This window comes from Scyliorhinus canicula, chromosome 15 (genome assembly GCF_902713615.1).
Source record: "Scyliorhinus canicula chromosome 15, sScyCan1.1, whole genome shotgun sequence".
Classification (NCBI taxonomy): Eukaryota; Metazoa; Chordata; class Chondrichthyes; order Carcharhiniformes; family Scyliorhinidae; genus Scyliorhinus; species Scyliorhinus canicula.
In genome coordinates, this window is record NC_052160.1 from 10648184 (window position 1) to 10667684 (window position 19501).

Below are 19501 nucleotides of genomic sequence, written 5' to 3' on the forward strand. Positions count from 1 at the left end.
AGTGGAGGCTGTGGGCGGCAGGAGCAGCAAGCTGCTCTCCTGCGCTGGTTTGCAGATTTTAAGGCTGAGCTGCTGAGCTCTCTGCAGGAAACGAATAAAAAGCTTTCGGAGATTCAGGCGACCCAGGGTGCTGCCATCCAGGCGTTGCAGGCGCAGGCCGCTGAACATGAGGAGGAGGCCGTGGTCCTCGTGAGTAAGGTGGAGGGGCATGAGGCACTCCATAAGAAGTGGCAAGACCGCTTCGAGGAGCTTGATCACCGCATGAGGCGGAAAAATCTGAGGATCTTGGGCCTTGCAGAGGGGCTGGAGGGGTCAGATCTGACAACCTACGTGGCCACGATGCTCAACTCGCTAGTGGGGGCCGGATCTTTCCATCTGCCCCTGGAGCTGGAGGGAGCACACAGAGTACTGGCCAGGAGGCCTAAGGAGAATGAACCCCCGCGTGCGGTGCTGGTGAGGTTCCACCGGTTCAGTGATCGGGAGTGTGTGCTGCGCTGGGCCAAGAAGGTGAAGAGCAGCAACTGGGAGAATGGGGTAGTACGGATCTACCAGGATTGGAGTGCGGAGGTGGCTAAGCGCAGTCCGGGTTTAATCGGACGAAGGAGGTGCTCTATAAGAAGAAAATAAAGTTTGGAATGTTGCAGCCTGCGCGCTTGTGGGTAACTTATTTGGAGCGGCATTATTATTTTGATTCCCCAGAGGAGGCGTGGGCCTTCGTGCGGACGGAGAAGCTGGACTTGAACTAGGGGTTGGGGGTTGCGGGGTCGGTTGTAATGCTTTACTGCTGGTTTCTGCTGTCGCTGTGTTTTTTCTTTACTTTTTTAATTTTGATATGGTTATTTATTGGGGTGTTGTGCTGTTTTTTTTGTTGGGGAGCATTGTTTGAGTTTTGTATTTTGCAGGGGGGTTGGGGGGTTTGTTGTATTCTGTATAGGGTTGGGGGTATGGAGTGGGGCTTGTATTTGGGCGCTGCGTCAGAAGGGTGTGGTGGGGCAGTGCGAAAGCGCGGGCTTTCCTCTGGTTTCCTGCGTTGCGGGGCTGGGGGGTGGAGATGATGACGGGGGGGGGGGGGGGGGGGGGGGGGGGGGGCCTTAACTGGTTCCTCTCCGCGCTGGAGCGGTGCCTTGAGGAGTGACAGGATGGGGGATGATCCCACTCTGGGAGGGGTCGAGTTTTTGGCGGGAGTTTCCGGGGTTAGCTGACCCACGGAAGTACAATGGAGGACCGGGGGGGGGGGGGGGGGGGGGATACCGGGTTGCTGCTGGCAGGGTCAGGAAGGAGCTAGTGTGGACGGGGGGACAGAGGTGAGGTGTTGTCGCCGTGGGGACTGGGTCGGGCGGGGGATGCTGGCCTGGGGCGGGCAGTCGACGGGCTATGGCTAGTTGACGGGGGAGGTGGGCGTGACGCCCTCTGATCCGGTTGGTCACCTGGAATGCGAGAGGACTGAATGGGCCGGTGAAGCGGTCTAGGGTACTTGCTCATCTGAGAGGGCGAAAGGCAGATGTGGCAATGCTTCAGGAGACCCACCTGAAGGTGGCGGACCAGGTCCGTCTGAGGAATGGGTGGGTGGAGCAGGTTTTCCACTCTGGGTTGGATGTGAGGAACCGGGGAGTGGCGATTCTGGTGGGGAAAAATGTGTCGTTTGAGGCATCTGAGGTGGTGGCGGATATGGGGGGTATGTTTGTTATGGTAAGGGGCAGGCTACAGGGAGAGAAGATGGTACTTGCTAGTGTGTATGCCCCAAATTGGGATGATGCGGGCTTTATGAGGCATATGCTGGGACGGGTCCCGGATCTAGAGGCGGGAGGTCTGATTGGGGGGGGGGGGGGGGGGGGGGGGGGGGGGGGGGGGGGGGGGGGGCAGGACGGGTAGGAGGCCGGCGGCGGCCAAGGTACTGAGGGAGTTTATGGACCAGATGGGTGGGGTGGATCCATGGAGGTTTGTGAGGCCGAGGGCACGCGAGTACTCTTTCTTCTCCCACGTACATAGGGTTTATTCTCAGATAGACTTCTTCGTGGTGAGTAGGGGACTGATTCCGAGAGTGAGGGAGGCCGAATATTCGGCCATTGCAATCTCCGACCACGCTTCGCATTGGATGGAGTTGGAGATGGGGGAGGTGCGGGACCAGCGCCCGCTGTGGCGGTTGGATGTGGGGTTGTTGGCGGAGGAGGAGGTGTGCAGGAGGGTCCGGGCAAGTATTGAGGGGTACCTCGAGGTGAATGATACGGGGGAGGTCCGGGTGGGGATGGTCTGGAAAGCCTTGAAGGCAGTGATTCGTGGGGAGCTGATATCCATCCGGGGACACAGGGAGAAGGGGCGAGAGGAGCGAGAGGAATAGACTGGTGGGGAAGATGCTGGAGGTAGACAGGAGGTACGCAGAGGCACCAGAGGAGGGATTGTTGGGGGAGAGGCGCAGCCTACAGGCTAAATTTGATTTGCTGACCACTAGAAAGGCGGAGGCACAGTGGAGGAAGGCACAAGGGGCAGTGTATGAACATGGTGAAAAGGCGAGTAGGATGCTGGCTCATCAGCTCCGCAAGCGGGATGCGGCTAGGGAAATTGCTGGAGTGAGGGATAAGAGTGGGAATGTGGTGCGGAAGGGGATAGAGGTGAATGAGGTATTCAAGGACTTTTACGTGGAACTGTATCGGTCGGAGCCAACGGTGGAGAGGAGGGGAATGGAGAGGTTCCTCGACGGGCTTTCTTTCCCAAAGGTGCAGGAGGAGCAGGTGAAGGGGTTGGGGGCACCGATTGAGCTGGAGGAGCTGGTTAAGGGGATCGGGCAGATGCAGTCAGGGAAGGCGCCGGGACCGGATGGGTTCCCGGTGGAGTTTTATAAAAAGTTTGTGGACCTAGTGGGCCCCTTGCTGGTGCGGACACTTAATGAGGCGTGGGAAGGGGGGACTTTGCCCCCGACGATGTCGCGGGCGCTGATTTCTTTAATCTTAAAGAGGGACAAGGACCCCCAGCAGTGTGGTTCATACAGGCCCATATCTCTCCTTAACGTAGATGCCAAGGTGCTGGCAAAGATCCTGGCCACCAGGATAGAGGACTATGTGCCAGGGGTTGTACACGAGGACCAGACAGGTTTTGTTAAGGGAAGGCAGCTGAACACGAATGTGCGGAGGTAGTTGAATGTCATCATGATGCCGGCGATTGAGGGGGAGGCTGAGATAGTGGTGGCGCTGGATGCGGAGAAGGCCTTCGATAGAGTGGAGTAGGGGTACTTATGGGAGGTGCTGGGGAGGTTTGGATTCGGTGAAGGGTTTATTAGATGGGTGAGGCTGCTATACGAGGCCCCGATGGCGTGTGTGGCCACGAATGGGAGGAGGTCGGAGTACTTCCAGCTTTACCGAGGGACCAGGCAGGGTTGCCCCCTGTCCCCCTTGTTGTTTGCATTGGCAATCGAGCCGTTGGCGATGGCGTTGAGAGATTCAGGGAGGTGGAGGGGTTTGGTGCAGGGTGGGGAGGAACATAGGGTGTCATTGTATGCCGATGACCTGCTACTGTATGTGGCAGACCCGGTGGGAGGGATGCCGGGGGTGATGGAGCTGCTAGCTGAGTTTGGGACCTTTTCAGGCTATAAACTAAATCTAGGCAAGAGTGAGGTGTTTGTGGTGCATCCTGGAGACCAGGAGGAGGGAATTGGTAGGCTCCCGCTTAGGAGGGCAGGGGAGAGTTTTAGGTACCTGGGGGTGCAGGTGGCCAGGGACTGGGGGACTCTTCACAAGCATAATTCCATCAGGCTTTTCTTTAGAGGGTGTTCTTTATTGTTTCTATTTTTTTTTCTATGGTTATTTAACTTAATATTGTGTTAATTTAAGTTGTTGTTTTGTAGTTCATTAAGGGTGGGCGAATGTTTATGACTGTTATCATTATTGTTATTGCTGGTATTTTATTGCGGTTCGTTGTTATATAAATACAAAATTTGTCAATAAAAATGATTTAAAAAAAAAAAAATTATTCATATTTGACCAAAGGCAGCTCGATCAAAAGACTTTACTTATGTAGATGTGCTTTAGAGATTCTGCTTTTAAAGGGACTGCCTCCAGCTGCATCTCACTGATAAATTTGCAGATGGTACTAAAATGGGTGGGATAGCAAGTAGTGCAGAGGAGATAGTAGGTGCAAGTCAACTATTGGGAACAAAGTCCCAAAGCTCGCAGTGCGCGCCGAGAAACACGTGGCTATATAACGCGACTCGTGTTGTATAAGAGGCCTCAGCGGGAATGCATGGCTGAGGCCGCACGCAGCCCCGTTTGATACACTGAGGAGCTCTGTCTGGTCCCTGTTTGTAGAGACCAGTACCAAACAGCACTCAGCCAAGGTCTATGAGGAAAAAGGGATAAATCCAAAAGCTTCAGGTACCTCAGGAATCTGCACAATGGGCGAGATTCACGACGCAAGGCCGCATTAAATATTGTGAGCTGGGTAGGTCCCGGCTTTTATCAGCTACGCTGCACCCCGGTGAGCTGCTTTTCAGGTGCAGCGTGGCTGTTTGGTGGAAGAGTTTACAGATAGGCTTGGAGGATAGGCCAAAATTTTGGCAGATGGGGTTTAATGTGGATAAGTGTGAGGTTATCCATTTTCGCCAAAACAATAGAATGGCAGATTACTATCTATATGGGCAGCGGATTGAAAATGCGTCAGGGGAGAGGGATCTGGGTGTCTTTGTTCATGAATCACAGAAAGTCAGTATGCAGGTACGGAATGTAATTAAAAAGGCAAATGGAATGTTAGCATTTATTGCAAAACGACTGGAGTATGGAAATAGAGAAGTGTTGTTGCAATTGTATAGGGTGTTGGTGAGACCACATCTGGAGTACTGTGTCCCGTTTGGTCTCCTTATTTGAGGAAGGATGTGGTAGCTTGGAGGCAGTTCACCAGGTTGATTGCAGGGATGGAAGGGTTGACGTATGAGGAGAGATTTAACAGTTTGGGCTTATACTCGCTGGAGTTTAGAAGGATGAATGGAGATCTGATCGAGGTGTATAAAATACTAAGAGGGATTGATAAAGTAAACATAGACCAAATGTTCCCCCTTGTGTGGCAATCTAGAAAAGAGGTCACGGTTGAGAGGCGGTAGATTTAAAATTGAGTTGAGGAGGGATGACTTCTTGCAGAGGGTGGTGAATTTGTAGAACTCACTACCCCATAGTGCGGTGGAGTCTGAATCATTAAATGGTTTGAAAAAGGAGATAGATCTATTTCTGATTTTAAAAAACAGGTTAATCGGGTTATGGGCAATAATAATAATAATCGTTATTATTGTCAGAAGTAGGCTTACGTTAACACTGCTGTGAAGTTACTGTGAAAATCCCCTAGTCGCCACACTCTGCCGCCTGTTCGGGTACACAGAGGGAGAATTCAGAATGTCCAATTCACTAACAGCACGTCTTTCGGGACTTGTGGGAGGAAAGCGGAGCATCCGGAGGAAGCCCACCCAGACAGTGACCCAAGCAGGAATCGAACCCGGGACCCTGGCGCTGTGAAGCAACAGTGCTAACCACTGTACTACCGTGCTGCCCCAAAAGACAGGCCAAATCGGGAAGTGAAGCTCATGTGACCACTCCTTTGGTCAACAGGACTTTGTGTTTATTTATTTTTAATTTAGGTACCCAATTATTATTTTTCCAATTAAGGGGCAATTTAGCGTGGCCAATTCACCTAATTTGCACATCTTTGGGTTGTGGGGGTGAAACCCACGCAGACACGAGGAGAATGTGCAAGTCTTTGTGTTTATTTTGAGAGACCAGGAAGAGATCAGCCATGATCTGATTGAATGGCGGAGCAGGCTCGAAGGGCTGAATTGCCTACTTCTGCTCCCAATTCCTATGTTCCGATCACAGCACGATTATTTTATTTGCCAATAGAAACCTGTTCCACAAGTTGCTTCTCCGTTCTGAAGGCAGGTGCTGGCCAGAGCCATTTGTGTTGAGCACTGTTCCTCCTGTAGCAGAGCCAAGTAGCTGTGGTCTCTCAGCGATGGTGGCTTTTTGGCACAGCTTTGGTTTCTCATGTCTGCTGACAAAAACAAAAAGATGCAGAAGTTTAAGATCCCAGCACATGAAAGCTACATCATGAGGCCGCAGACGCTTAGCAGCCGAGCAACGCAAACTTACTGAACTGAATCTCCTCTTCATTTTATCGGACGAGCACTTGGCTAAACAAACAAAATAAATGTGAACCTTTGAATATGTGCACGTCACTGGAAAAGTGAAAATGAAACTAATTGGAGGCAAAGCCTCCAACTCAAACAGGTTTTTTTCTCAAAGTAAACAAGAGCTAACAAGGGTGTTGGCAAATTTTAAGCATAGCAACTGACTACATTGTAGAGTGTGTAACCTTGAATTGAGAAACGTGTGCACCTTTGGACATTCCAACAGGAAAATGATCTCATTTGTTGGCCACTTTGCTTCAAAAAGCTACCGAAAGTGACACCCTTGTCACCAATGGGAAAGTTGTTCCTGCACAAGATGTTGCTACAACTTGCAACACAGTGGGATATCCTCCTCCAGGGTCTGGGCCGGTGAGCTTGATATCCTACCGAGTCATCAGTGTAATGGGCCAGGGTTCAGAGAACCCCAAAGTGTACTCTGACATCACTGCAGTAACATGAGCAGACAGACATTTCTTAAAGCGACATTCTCATGACATCAGGAACGTATTAAATACAGGATAACGCAGTCCGCTGTGACACTGCACCGTGCACTGCTCTTCAGTCACACCATCCGCTATCATTGCAAACCCATTTTCCAGAATTAACTCTGAACGCCTGCCAAATATCCGCAGCTGCAATGCAAGTCTCGCCAAGAATGTTTATACAAAGCCTTGGTTGGGCCACACCTAAAATATTGAGAACGGTTCTGGGCATTGTGCCTCAAGGAAGTTACATTGACCTTGGGGAGGGGAGTGCGGGGGCAGAAGGTGTTCACCAAATGGTTGTGCTATTTTGTCCTGCAACACTAGGGGGAGCACTTTCCGCTCGTGAACCAATAATGGTTGCTGCATCTACTGCATGTTCCACTGAAAGTTATTACCTTCTTAAATAAAATACTAAAAACCTTGACCCGGGATTATGACGCCCCCCCTTGCCCCGGCCACCGCCCCCCAGCTGAGCCAGCCAGGCTGAGCAGCATCGTGCCCCATTAAACCGTTCCAACTTGGGTGACAGTCCAACCCACCTCTCAAAACATTTGAAACTTCTGCTCGCAGCCAACCTGAGTAAGAAACCTATGGCCCATGTTCCAGGTGCAGTTAGTTCTTCATCAGCTCTGGGGCTGAATTCTCCCATTTTGACATTAACAGCAGTGACAGGGGGATGGGAACGTGGAGTGTTTCCCATTGCAGAAGCCGATGTGGAAACACCGAATTAATTACACACCCGGGTGTTTCACGCCCTGTTTCAATGACAGGGGACTGGCCTAAATGGTGTGTAGCCCACTGTCCTATCCGTGCGCCATATTGAAAAAGCCACCAACATCACTGGCCCATTATTGGGCGGCACGGTGGCACAGTGGGTTAGCACTGTTGCTTTACAGCGCCAGGCTCCCAGGTTCGATTCCCGGCTTGGGCCACTGTCTGAAATGAAATGAAATGAAAATCGCTTATTGTCACAAGTAGGCTTCAATGAAGTTACTGTGAAAAGCCCCTAGTCGCACGTTCTCTCCGTGTCTGCGTGGGTTTCCTCCGGGCACTCCGGTTTCCTCTCAGAAGACCAGAAAGACGTGTTGTTAGGTGAATTTGACATTCTGAATTCTCCCTCTGTGTACTCGAACAGGCCCCTTCTTGACCACTTATCCTTTCATGGAACTATGGACATAAACGCCCAGATCTCTCTGTAAATATGCCTACGGGTTCTGCCATTTACTGTATAATTCACAAGATCTTCCAAAATGCATTACCTCACATTTGTCCAGATTGAACTCCATCTGCCATTTTTCTGCCCGCCCAACTCTCCAATCTATCTATATTCTGCTGTATTCTCTGACAGTTCCCTTCACTATCTGCAACTCCGGACCATCGGCATTTTCCACCAGTTCATTTATTTTTATTACCAACAATAGTGGTCCCAGCACTCATCCCTGTGGAACACCACTAGTTACAGATCTCCGTTCTGAAAAACTCCCTTCCACTGTTACTCTCTGTCTCCTGTTGCCAAGCCAGTTCTTTATCCATCTAGCCAGCCCATCCCGAATCCCATGCAACTTTATCTTTTGTACCAGTCTGCCATGAGGGACGAAACAAAGAGCAAAGAAAAGTACAGCACAGGATCAGGCCCTTCGGCCCTCCAAGCCTGTGCCGACCATGCTGCCCGTCTAAATTAAAATCTTCTACACTTCCGGGGTCCGTATCCCTCTATTCCCATCCTATTCATGTATTTGTCAAGATGCCCTTTATCATCCCTGCTTCCACCACCTCATCCAGCAGCGAATTCCAGGCACCCACTACCCTCTGTGTAAAAAAACTTGCCTCGTACATCTCCTCCGAACCTTGCCCCTCACACCTTAAACCTATGCACCCTAGTAATTGACCCCTCTACCCTGGGAAAAAGTCTCTGACTATCCACTCTATGACCCTCATTATTTTGTAGACCTCTATCAGGTCGCCCCTCAACCTCCTTCGTTCCAGTGAGAATAAACCAAGTTTATTCAACATCTCCTCACAGCTAATGCCCTCCATACCAGGCAACATCCTGGTAAATCTCTTCTGCACCCTCTCTAAAGCCTCCACATCCTTCTTGTAGTGTGGCAACCAGAATTGAACACTATACTCCAAGCCTGGTTGACTAAGGTTCTAGACAGCTGCAACATGACTTGCCAATTTTTATACTCAATGCCCCGGCCAATGAAGGTCTTCTTGACTACCTTCTTCACCTGTGTTGCCCCTTTCAGTGACCTGTGGACCTGTTCACCTAGATCTCTCTGATTGTCAATACTCTTGAGCGTTCTACCATTCACTGTATATTCCCTACCTGGATTAGACCTTCCAAAATGCATTTTCTGATCTCAATGTGACCCAGGCTATCTTACACACCCTTCTTCAGACGAGGCCGACAATATCTCTTGTTACCAAAGTTCCCGAAATTTGTCATATTTATCCTTCTTCCTCACAGGAACATGCCGGTCCTGAATTCCTTTCAACTGACATTTGAAAGCCTCCCACATGTCAGATGTTGATTTACCCTCAAATATCTGCCCCAATCTAGGTTCTTCAGTTCCCGCCTAATATTGTTATAATTAGCCTTCCCCCAATTTAGCACATTCACCCTAGGACCACTCTTATCCTTCTCCACCAGCACCTTAAAATTTACTGAATTGTGGTAACTATTCCCAAAATGCTCCCCTGCTGAAACTTCTACCACCTGGCCGGGCTCATTTCCCAATACCAGGTCCAATGCAGCCCGTTCCCTAGTTGGATTATCTATATATTGTTTTAAGAAGCCCTTCTGCATGCTCCTTACAAACTGTGCCCCGTCCAAGCCCCTAGCACTAAGTGAGTCCCAGTCAATATTGGGGAAGTTAAAGTCTCCCATCACAACAACCCTGTTGCTTTTACTCCTTTCCAAAATCTGTCTACCTATCTGTTCCTCTTTCTCCCACTGGCTGTTGGGAGGCCTGTAGTAAACACCCATCATTGTGACTGCACCCTTCTTATTCCTGATCTCTACCCATATAGCCTTGCTGCCCTCTGAGGTGTCCTCCCGTAGTACAGCTGTGATATTCTGCCTAACCAGTAGCACAACTCCACCACCCCTTTTACATCCCCCTCTATCCCGCCTGAAACATCTAAATCCTGGAACGTTTAGCTGCCAATCCTGTCCTTCCCTCAACCAGGTCTCTGTAATGGCAACAACATCATAGTTCCAAGTACTAATCCAAGCTCTAATGCTTGTCAAATGCCTTACTAAAGTCCATGTAGACGACATCCACAGCCTTTCCCTCATCAATCAATTTTGTCACCTCCTCAAAAACTCATCAAGTTGGTAAGACATGACCTTCCCCACACAAAACCGCTGTTGCCTGTCACTAACAAGTCCATTCACTTCCAAATGTGAATAAATCCTGTCCCTCAGTATCTTCTCCAACAGCTTCCCCATCACTGACGTCAGGCTCTCCGGCCTATAATTACCTTGATTATCCCTGCTTCCCTTCTTAAACAAAGGAACAACATTGGCTATTCTCCAGATCTCTGAAACCTCACCTGTGATCAAAGGTGCACAAAGATATCTGTTAAGGCCCCATCTATTTCCTCTCTTGTCTCCCACAGTAATTTGGGATATATAACCATCCGGCTCAGGGGACTTGTCCACCTTAATGCATATTAAGATATCCAACACTTCCTCCTTCATTATGCTGACATGTCCGATAGTATTCACACATCCATCCCTAACCTCAACATCCGTCATGTCCCTCTCCTTGGTGAATACCGACGCAAAGAACTCATGAAGGATCTCACCCACTTCCTCTGACTCCATGCATGACTTCCTTCCTTTGTCCTTGAGTGGGCCTACTCTTTCCCTAGCAACCCTCTTGCTCCTGATATTTTTAGAAAAGGCCTTGGGTGTTTCCTTGACCCTGCTTGCCAATGACATTTTGTGGCCTCTTATAGTCCTCCAAACTCCCTGTTTAAGTTTGTTCCTACTTCCCCATTATTCTTCAAAAGCTTTGTCTGTTTTTAGTTGCCTAGACCTTATGTGTGCTTCTTTTTTCTTTTTAACTAGTGTCACAATTTCCCCAGGCATCGATGGTTCCCTAATCCTGCCATTTCTGATCTTCATTTTTACAGGGACATATCTGTCCTGCACTCTAATCAACTGGTCTCTAAAAGACTCCCACATATCAAATGTGGATTTACCCTCAAACAGCCGGTCCCAATCCACATTTTGGACTATCAACAAACTGTTTCAAAAACCTTCTTGGACACACCTAACAATCCATATTTTCTTGTATTTTCTTGAATTTCATTTAATTCCCTTTTCTTCCCATGTACTGAATGATCTGTTGAGCTGCTCGCAGAAAAATACTTTTCACTGTAGCTCGGTACACGTGACAATAAACAAATCCAATCCAATCCAATCCAACATTATCCAGCTCCTGTTCTGTTGTAGTTAGCTTTCCCCCAATTTAGCACCCTCACTCGAGGACCACTCTCGTCCTTATCCATGAGTGTTTGAAAACTTATGGAATTATGATCACTATTCCCAAAATGTTCCCCGACTGAAACTTTGGTCACATGGCTGGGCTCATTCCCCAATACTAGGTCCAGTATGGCCCCCTCCCTGGTTGGGCTATCAACAAACTGTTTCAAAACACCTTCTTGGACACAGCTAACAAGTTGCTCTTCAATCCTAATCTCTGGCACTAAGGGAGTCCCAGTCAATATGCGAGAAATTAAAATCACCCACAGCAACAACCCTGCTATTTTCACATCTTTCTAGAATCTGACTGCATTTCTGTTCCCCTGTATCCTGCTGGCTGTTGGGAGGCCTACAGTACAACCCCAACATTGTGATTGCATAAATGAAGGGAACTGGGTCGGGCAGGTGATGTTTGCCTTGTTCTTGACCAGTAGCTTGGGGGGTTGTGATGTTGATAGGTGGCCATTCGGCCCATCAAGTCTGCACCGGCCCTTGGAAAGAGCACCCTACCCAAGTCCACACCTCCACCTAACCCAGTAACCCCACCCAACCTTTTTTTTTTGAACACTAAGGGCAATTTACCACGGCCAATCCACCTAACCCACATATCTTTGGACTGTGGGAGGAAAGCGGAGCACCCGGAGGAAACCCACGCACACACGGGGAGGATGTGCAGACTCCGCACAGACAGTGACCCAAGCCAGGAATCGAACCTGGGACCCTGGAGCTGTGAAGCAACTGTGCTAACCACTACGCTACCATGCTGCTTTTAGAGAATTGTGTGAAAAACAAGGGAGGGGAATGTGCACAATTGGTAAAGGGATGTTGCATGGGGAAATTATTTTGAAAATGAATATCTGCTCTCCTGATTTTGTCATTGAATTCTTTATGGATTTTGCCAAACTAGCTTCAACAAATTCCTACACAGGTCAGGACTTTAATTGCCATCTTAATCCTTTGATGGACAAACTTCCCATAACTCGGAGTGGCTGGTACAAAAGGTGAAATCACACGGGATCAGAGGTGAGGTGGTAAGATGGATACAGAACTGGCTCGGTCACAGAAGGCAAAGGGTAGCAGTAGAAGGGTGTTTTTCTGAATGGAAGGTTGAGACTAGTGGTGTTCCAAAGGCATCTTGGCAAACACATGGATGGGATGGGTACAGAGGGATACGGCACAAGGAAGTACTGAGGGTTTTGGCAAAGGTCGGTATCATGACCAGTACAGGCTTGGAGGGCCGAAGGGCCTGTTCCAGTGCTGTATTGTTCTTTGTTCCTTGTTCTTTAAGGCCGAATTTAATCTATTCTATTCAGTCAATTCTCTCTCTAAAGTAAGCCCATCAGTCCTGTGGGAAACTTGTACGGTCTTTGCAAGGGACTTGGCCATTTCATACATGGCCAAGAAAAAGCCTAAAATGCTGGAGTGACAGCACCAGCTTGAAGTAAAATTGACCGAAACAGAGAGGGATTGAGGTAGGAATCCCAGCCATTCAGTGCTGAAAGAAATGAGCGCCATCTCAACGGGACCGGACTCTTTGCTTACCCAACACGCTGAGAGGAATATAAGATTTGCCAAGCAAAAGCTACATGAGTTTGGAAATAAAACAAGTATTTGGCTTTCCTTACTGTGGCTGTCCGAGGGGTGTCGAATATCAAGACGCACCAATTAACCTCGCGTCCTAGATTTATACGAGAATGGGTATACAAGAATCCATTTGGCTTGATATTGAAGCTGGCCGGTCTGAATACTCCCTGCAAGCTCTGATGTTTCTTCAGGATTTTAGGACATTGCTGATCAAGTGTGAGAATCTAATAATCATCAACACTCAGAACGTGGAGTCTGTGAGTTGGGAGGTAGATTTAATTTGACTTCCGCTCACTCCCCCATTCAGGATAACCCAGATTCCTCGCCAGGTCTTTTAGACCACGGTTTCGATATTTGGGAGGGTCGGGCCTTATTAAGCTAGGGGACCATGTTTCGGGTTGCTTCCTTGTTATCTTTTCGGTAACTGTGTCAACAATATGGTGACCCTATATACACCTTTTCAGATATCTATAGCTTAGGGATTTTATTCTTAATAAGACATCTCCGTGACATGATGGTAGTGTCTTCCTGGTGGGAAAAAAAAATGTTATCCATGAAACCAAAGCAATGAATTGGCAGGTTTTAGGACACATTATGTTCCAGGTCCTGTTCGAACAGGCTACAGCCGGGGGTCCACATGCGGCACACCTGGGTTCGGAATACGGCCCACGAGACATCTCAGGGTCATAGAGTCATAGATGTTTACAACATGGATACAGGCCCTTCAGCCCAGCTTGTCCATGCCGCCCAGTTTCTATCGCTAAGCTAGTCCTGCTTGCCCGCATTTGGTGGAATGTTGCCCACGAGCAGGATTCTGCATATTCCCATCTGCGTAATTTCTTCCTACCGTACACCTGAAGTGATACACACGTAAAGCAAAGGCACGTGAAGTGAGGCGAGTGTTGATTCCCCGCATTGACTGTGAGAGCCGTGCTCTCCCTCTGCGTCCAACAAGGTGAAAGTATTTATTTTGTTTTTATCATTTCAAGTTGATGACAGCAAAAATGCAAACTAGTGAGAGGACACATTACGGCGTCATGGTCAACAGTGGTTAGCACTGCTACTTCACAGCGCCAGGGACCCGGGTTCGATTCCGACCTTGGGTGACTGAGTGGAGTTTGCACCTTCTCCCCGTGTCTGCGTGGGTTTCCTCCGGGTGCTCCGGTTCCCTCCCACAGTCCAAAGATGTGACTGGCCACGCTAAATAGCCCCTTGGCGTGTCAAACAATGAGCAAGCTAGTTGGGATTACGGGGGATGCGATCGAGGTAGGGTACTGTTTCAGAGACTCAGGGCAGACTCGATGGGCCGAATGGCCTCCTTCTGCACTGTGGGGATTCTACACATTGAGCGGGACTCTCCAGCCGAGCATTTCTCGGCGGGGGGAGGCGCGTGCTGTTCACTGGCAGTGGGATTCTCCGCCTCCGCCTCCATCAATGGGAATTTCCATTAAAGCCACCCTGCACCGCCAGGTAACCCATGGGCAGGGGTACACTGCCGTTGGCACCAAAGAATCCACTGCCAGCAAACGGTGGATAATTTGTATCTGGTCCTCTGTCAAAAAATAAATCCTACTGGTTGGACATAATTAAAGAGCTTGGGAAGATATCTGAAATGACCTTAGAGTTTGATGCTTTTTTTTGGGTCTGGGGTTCCCAGCTAAAAAGATAATTGAGGCCAATGAGAAAAATATCCTAACATTTGCAGAACTTTGTAATGAGAGAAGTCTCTTTCTAGACAGAATTGGCATTAAATTATTGCAGATTGTATCCCAATTAAATTTCTAACCTGTATTCTCTTACTCCAAATCAGATGCATTCCAAAAAGTATGAAACGAAAATCGCTTATTGTCACGAGTAGGCTTCAATGAAGTTACTGTGAAAAGCCCCTAGTCGCCACATTCCGGCGCCTGTCCGGGGAGGCTGGTACGGGAATCGAACCGTGCTGCTGGCCTGCTTTGGTCTGCTTGAAAAGCCAGCGATTTAGCCTGGTGAGCTAAACCAGCCTCCTATCTCAAATACTCAGGCTGCATACCGCCTGACTTTACTCCGACAAGGTCTTTTTGTAGGTTTTATCGTTCTGCCTCTAACATACCAGATATGAGGGCATGCACCATCTTGCCCTGTTTTCCTGGCTTTACCCTTTATCTCCCCACCCTATTACTTTTCTTCTCCACCTTCTGTACACGCGGAAGCGCTGGGTTTACTGAACCAACTGTGTTGGTTTCATTGATCGCGCTGCACTGGACCAGTTTTGAGGGTGTGTCGCATTGTTTGTAAAAATGGAAAAACCCGAATAAAAAGTATGTTTGAAAAAAAATAACGGCGGCAAATTCTGCAAATTCTCCGCAGGTCAGTGGAGAAATAAACATTTCGGGTCGATGAGCTATGGGTCAGAAATGCTGCCTGACCTGCTGACCATTTCCAGCATTTTCCGGCTTTAACAGCTGTGCCAGAGACGAGGAGCTTCAGTTACGTGTAGCAAGTGGAGAAGCTGGCATTGTGCTCCTTATAGCGGAGGGGGTGACGGTGTAAACCTGAGAAAGATACATTTTGATACGTGCCCCACCCCCTCCCCCCTTACCCACTCCTGTATAAATCAGAAATGCGAGGCTAATGGTACATTTTAATATTCAGCGCTCCGGTTCCCTTTGAACTAGGAATGAGTCAGTAACCAGGGGCCATCGAATTAAAATAATTGACCAAAAGAAATCGAGGGGAAAATGCAGAGATTTTTTTTTTTCACAGAGTTGTTATGACCCGGGCTGTACTTTCTGATAAGGGTGTGTGCTCAGAATCGCTGGAAATCTTCAAAAGGCAGCTGGATATGCGTTTGAGGAGAAGCAATTTACAGGTTATGGGGACAACGCTGCTGTTTGGAAGCAAATTGGACAGTTCTTTCACTGGTGCTAGCACATGTACGATGGGCTGAATGGTACCCTTCTAGTCTGTGAGAGTCTGTGCCAACCACTGAACCACACTCACAGAGGAATAATTAATCACAAGCATTCACTCTCATTTTGCCTTCAGATTAATTTTTCAAACTAAATTTCAAGTGCCCAATTCTTTTATTCCTAATTAAGGGGCAGTTTGCCTGGCCCACGCAGACACGGGGAGATTGTGCAAACTCCAGGCGCCCAGGGCCGGGAATCGAACCCGGATCCTCAGCTAACCACTGTGCCACCATGCAGCCCTTGCTTCAGATTAATGCTACTGATTTGCATGGCGTACACCCACAGGTTACAAATGGAGCTCCAATCGTTCTGAGTGCATACAAACGAACGTCATGGACGAATAAGTATCAACCCACGAGCAAGCCATGGCTGTAACCAGGTGCATCCTCATGAAGAATATCAACGGTTGCGCTTTTTCAGGGTTCAGTGGCATCTGTTCAGCATTAACGATTGTCACGAGGAGATGGTAGGTTAATAAACTGAGTTGCATGTAAAGTTTTAAAGCCAGCTTGTGAGGAAAACAGAACTGAATCAACATGTTTGAAGGCGGCGGCCTATTACCCAATGGTAGGTCATTTCAAATATTGGCTATCCTCCAGTATTAAGTATCATCATATCTAAAGTCACAATAAATAGCTTCTTGCTCTCAAATTCCTCCAATCAGTTTCAGAACCTCACATGCTTATTGATGTCAGTTCTGCCTTTCCTCTTCATTTTTAAATACTTGATAAGCTGAACTCTAATAATGGCACATCTGATGGATGCTGAACTTAGAACAAGCATTATTTACTGCATATCTATTTCATCGACACTCGGAGCTGCTCTCAAACAACAGGCATCTTCATGCATTAAAACGCTCATTTTAAAATCTAGCTATCTTTGTTTCGTAAAGATATTGGAGGGGTTATGATAGAGTCAGAGAGTTTTGCAGCACAGGAAAAGGCCCTTCGGCCCATCATGTCTGCATTGGCCATCAAGCGTCTATCTATTCCAATCCCATTTTCCAGCATTTGGCTCGCAGCCTTGTGTGCTGTGGCATTTCAAGCGCTCATCGAGATGCTTCTTGAATATTGTCAGCGTTTCCGCCTCCACTACCCTTTCAAGGCAATAAGTTCCAGTTTCCACCATCTTCTGGGTGAAAAGGTTTTTCCTCAAATTCCCTCTATATCTCCTGCCCCTTACCTTAAATCTAGGCCCCGAGCTATTGACCTCTACCCCTTAGTTATTAACCTCTCTACTAAGTGAAAAAGTTTCTTCCTATCTCCGTCCCTTACAATCTTGTCCACTTCAGTCAGATCTCCACTCAGCCTTCTCTGCTCGAAGGAAAACAACCCTAACCAACCTCTGGAATGCCCCAGCCCAGGCAACAGCCTGGTGGATCTCCTCTGCACCTTCTCCCGTGCATCTGATCTTGCAATGAGCCACGTAGAATTAGGTGATTTCCCCTTACATTCCGTATAATGTGAACCTTCTGAGGCACGGTGCTCTGTACCCTCCATCTAGTGCTTAGCTCCAGTACATCCTGTTCTCTCAAGTCTTGTAGTTTTACCAACAATCTCTTCAAATTAATGCAGAGGCAACAAAGCCCATTCATAGCTTGTGATTCGAGTCTTAATGAGCTATTACCCCCTTTCATGGATATCTCAGGCGATAAGAAACAAATGTAGTAGAAAAAAAGGTCATTCTGTGCTCATCCCTGTGTCTTCAATAGACTGATGTGGAGATGCCGGCATTGGACTGGGGTGAGCACAGTAAGAAGTCTTACAACACCAGGTTAAAGTCCAACAGGTTTGTTTCAAACATGAGCTTTCGGAAGGAGCTGCACTCCAAAAGCTCGTGTTCAATAGACTGGATGCAGTCTAGCTGATTAAAGGTACAACGTAGCTGGGCAGGGGTGTGTTTCACCCCGATCTCCACATGTATTTTAATCAAATTCCACATGAGCCTCCTGCTCCCTTTATTCCTCTTTCCCCTTCTCTTCTTTATCCCTCTTTATCCAACCCTATCCACCTATCATTTTAGTCCTTTCCCCCTCATCCATTCATCTAGCTTCCCTTTCGGTACATCTATACTATTTATTTGAACTACTCCCGATGGTGGCGACTTCTACATTCTAACCACTGCCTAGTTTCTCTTCAATTCCCTGTTGAATTTATTCATGACTATCTTATATTTTTGACCTCTGATTTTTGATTTTCCCAAAGGTCGCAATATTTTCTCTGCGTCCAATTTATTAAACTTTTTCAAAATCTTATAGGCCTCTATCTGTTCAGCCCTAAGCCTTCGCTCTTCAAGAGAAAAAAGCCCCAGTCTGTTATTTCTCTCCTGGATGGGTATGACCTCTCAGGTTCCGGTATTATTTTTGTCAGCAAGGTGACTGGCACGAGATCCAGAATAAATTCCTGCAAAAATCCTGCTCTTCGATGTTCCGCCACGCATCAGGATTTCCGTTTCAGTCCAGCTGGCTAATTTGTCACTTGTTCCGTGAAAAATACAGGTCTACTATCCTTAATCCTGTATGTAATTCAGAAAACAGAAAACATCCAAATACTGCACCTCTTTTCAAACTCATTGATTTTTAGTGTGGGATCAAGCTGCACTGTTTATCTTGCCATCTTTTTGATGGATACTGTGATGAATATGGGAATGTTTTGATCTATATTGTACTATGTGTCTGTTGCAGTAATGTTATGAAAATAACTTTGGATAAGGTATCCAGATTATAATGTCTGCTAAAACTGTGATTAAGGGATTAACAGATAGGCAGGCTGTGATGTCACCCATGGGTCTGTTTTTAGTTTCATTTTCAGCCCTGCCCCGTATCTGTTGTTTTTAGTTTAATTTTCAGGCCTGCCCTGTGTCTGTTGTTTTTAGTTTCATTTTCAGCCCTGCCCTGTGTCTGTTGTTTTTAGTTTCATTTTCAGCCCTGCCCTGTATCTGTTGTTTTTAGATTCATTTTCAGCCCTGTGTCTGTTTTTAGAGTTCTACTCTGGTTTCTGAGGAAAGGAGATGTGTGTTTCTCAGTCTGAATTCCGACAGCTTCTCTCTCAAGGGCTTTGTGAATAAATCTGTCAGCCACGGAGTGTTAACTGCATTAATAAGTGGCATTTGACCTGTGTGTGCGGACTTCGCTTAATTGAAATTTTAGAAATAGATGGAAAAGTGAGCTCTATACCTTCTAAATGAAAAGCTGTTTTATTCCTTGGATGTTAGTGGGGTTAATCCTGTGTGAATAATAAAGTTTGGTTTAGTAGAAAAGATCCCTAGGTGTCAGTGGAATCACACCTGGAGCAAAATATCCTTTCCTCACAGTTTGCAAATTGAAAAATTGTTGGGGTCTTGTCCAGTTCCCAAACGTAAATTGGGGTCTGGTCTGGGTGCCGTAATAAGTGTGACAAAATGTCAATTACAGGTACCTTGTATTTATTATTGTGATCCACCTTACGTTCCTTGCCATTTTAATCTACTGTAATGTAGGTTTTGTCTGCAGCATCTGAAAACCAAAATGATCTGAAATCCAATATACAATTGGCCCCGACTGTTCAGAAAGGATACTCGGCCTGTAGCTAAAACAAACTCGGGGAAAATTAATGCAAAATAATCCCCATTCTATAATCTATGTTCATTCCAGTGATTAATACTGAGGAGCTCCATTGAAAGGGGTGGTGACTGATCTGGATTCATACAATCCCAGGAAAGCTTGCTGCTCTGTAAAAGATACAGTGTAATGGGCTAGGAGGGAGATTTCCAAGGGCCGAACCGTCTGAACCAGCCGCCAGGTGAAGCTGAAATCCCATTCCTGGTCACTGCCACCGACATTCAAGCA

At 47.5% G+C, this 19501-nt stretch overlaps 1 protein-coding gene across 3 annotated transcripts in view; it reads right to left on the reverse strand.

The window, feature by feature from the left end:
- Nucleotides 1–19501, reverse strand: part of ciita (class II, major histocompatibility complex, transactivator) — a 132791-nt gene that overhangs the window by 50971 nt on the left and 62319 nt on the right. Inside the window, exons 1-2 of one of the 3 annotated variants that reach the window (XM_038820765.1) lie at nucleotides 6123–6162; nucleotides 5878–6024 (exon numbers count right to left, since the gene is read on the reverse strand). In XM_038820765.1, coding sequence (XP_038676693.1) covers nucleotides 5878–6019 — 142 coding nt within the window. In that variant the 5' untranslated portion in view covers nucleotides 6020–6024; nucleotides 6123–6162. Of the gene's footprint in view, nucleotides 1–5877; nucleotides 6025–6122; nucleotides 6163–19501 lie in introns of those variants that run through there. The other 2 variants (XM_038820763.1, XM_038820764.1) reach the window with 2 other exon arrangements.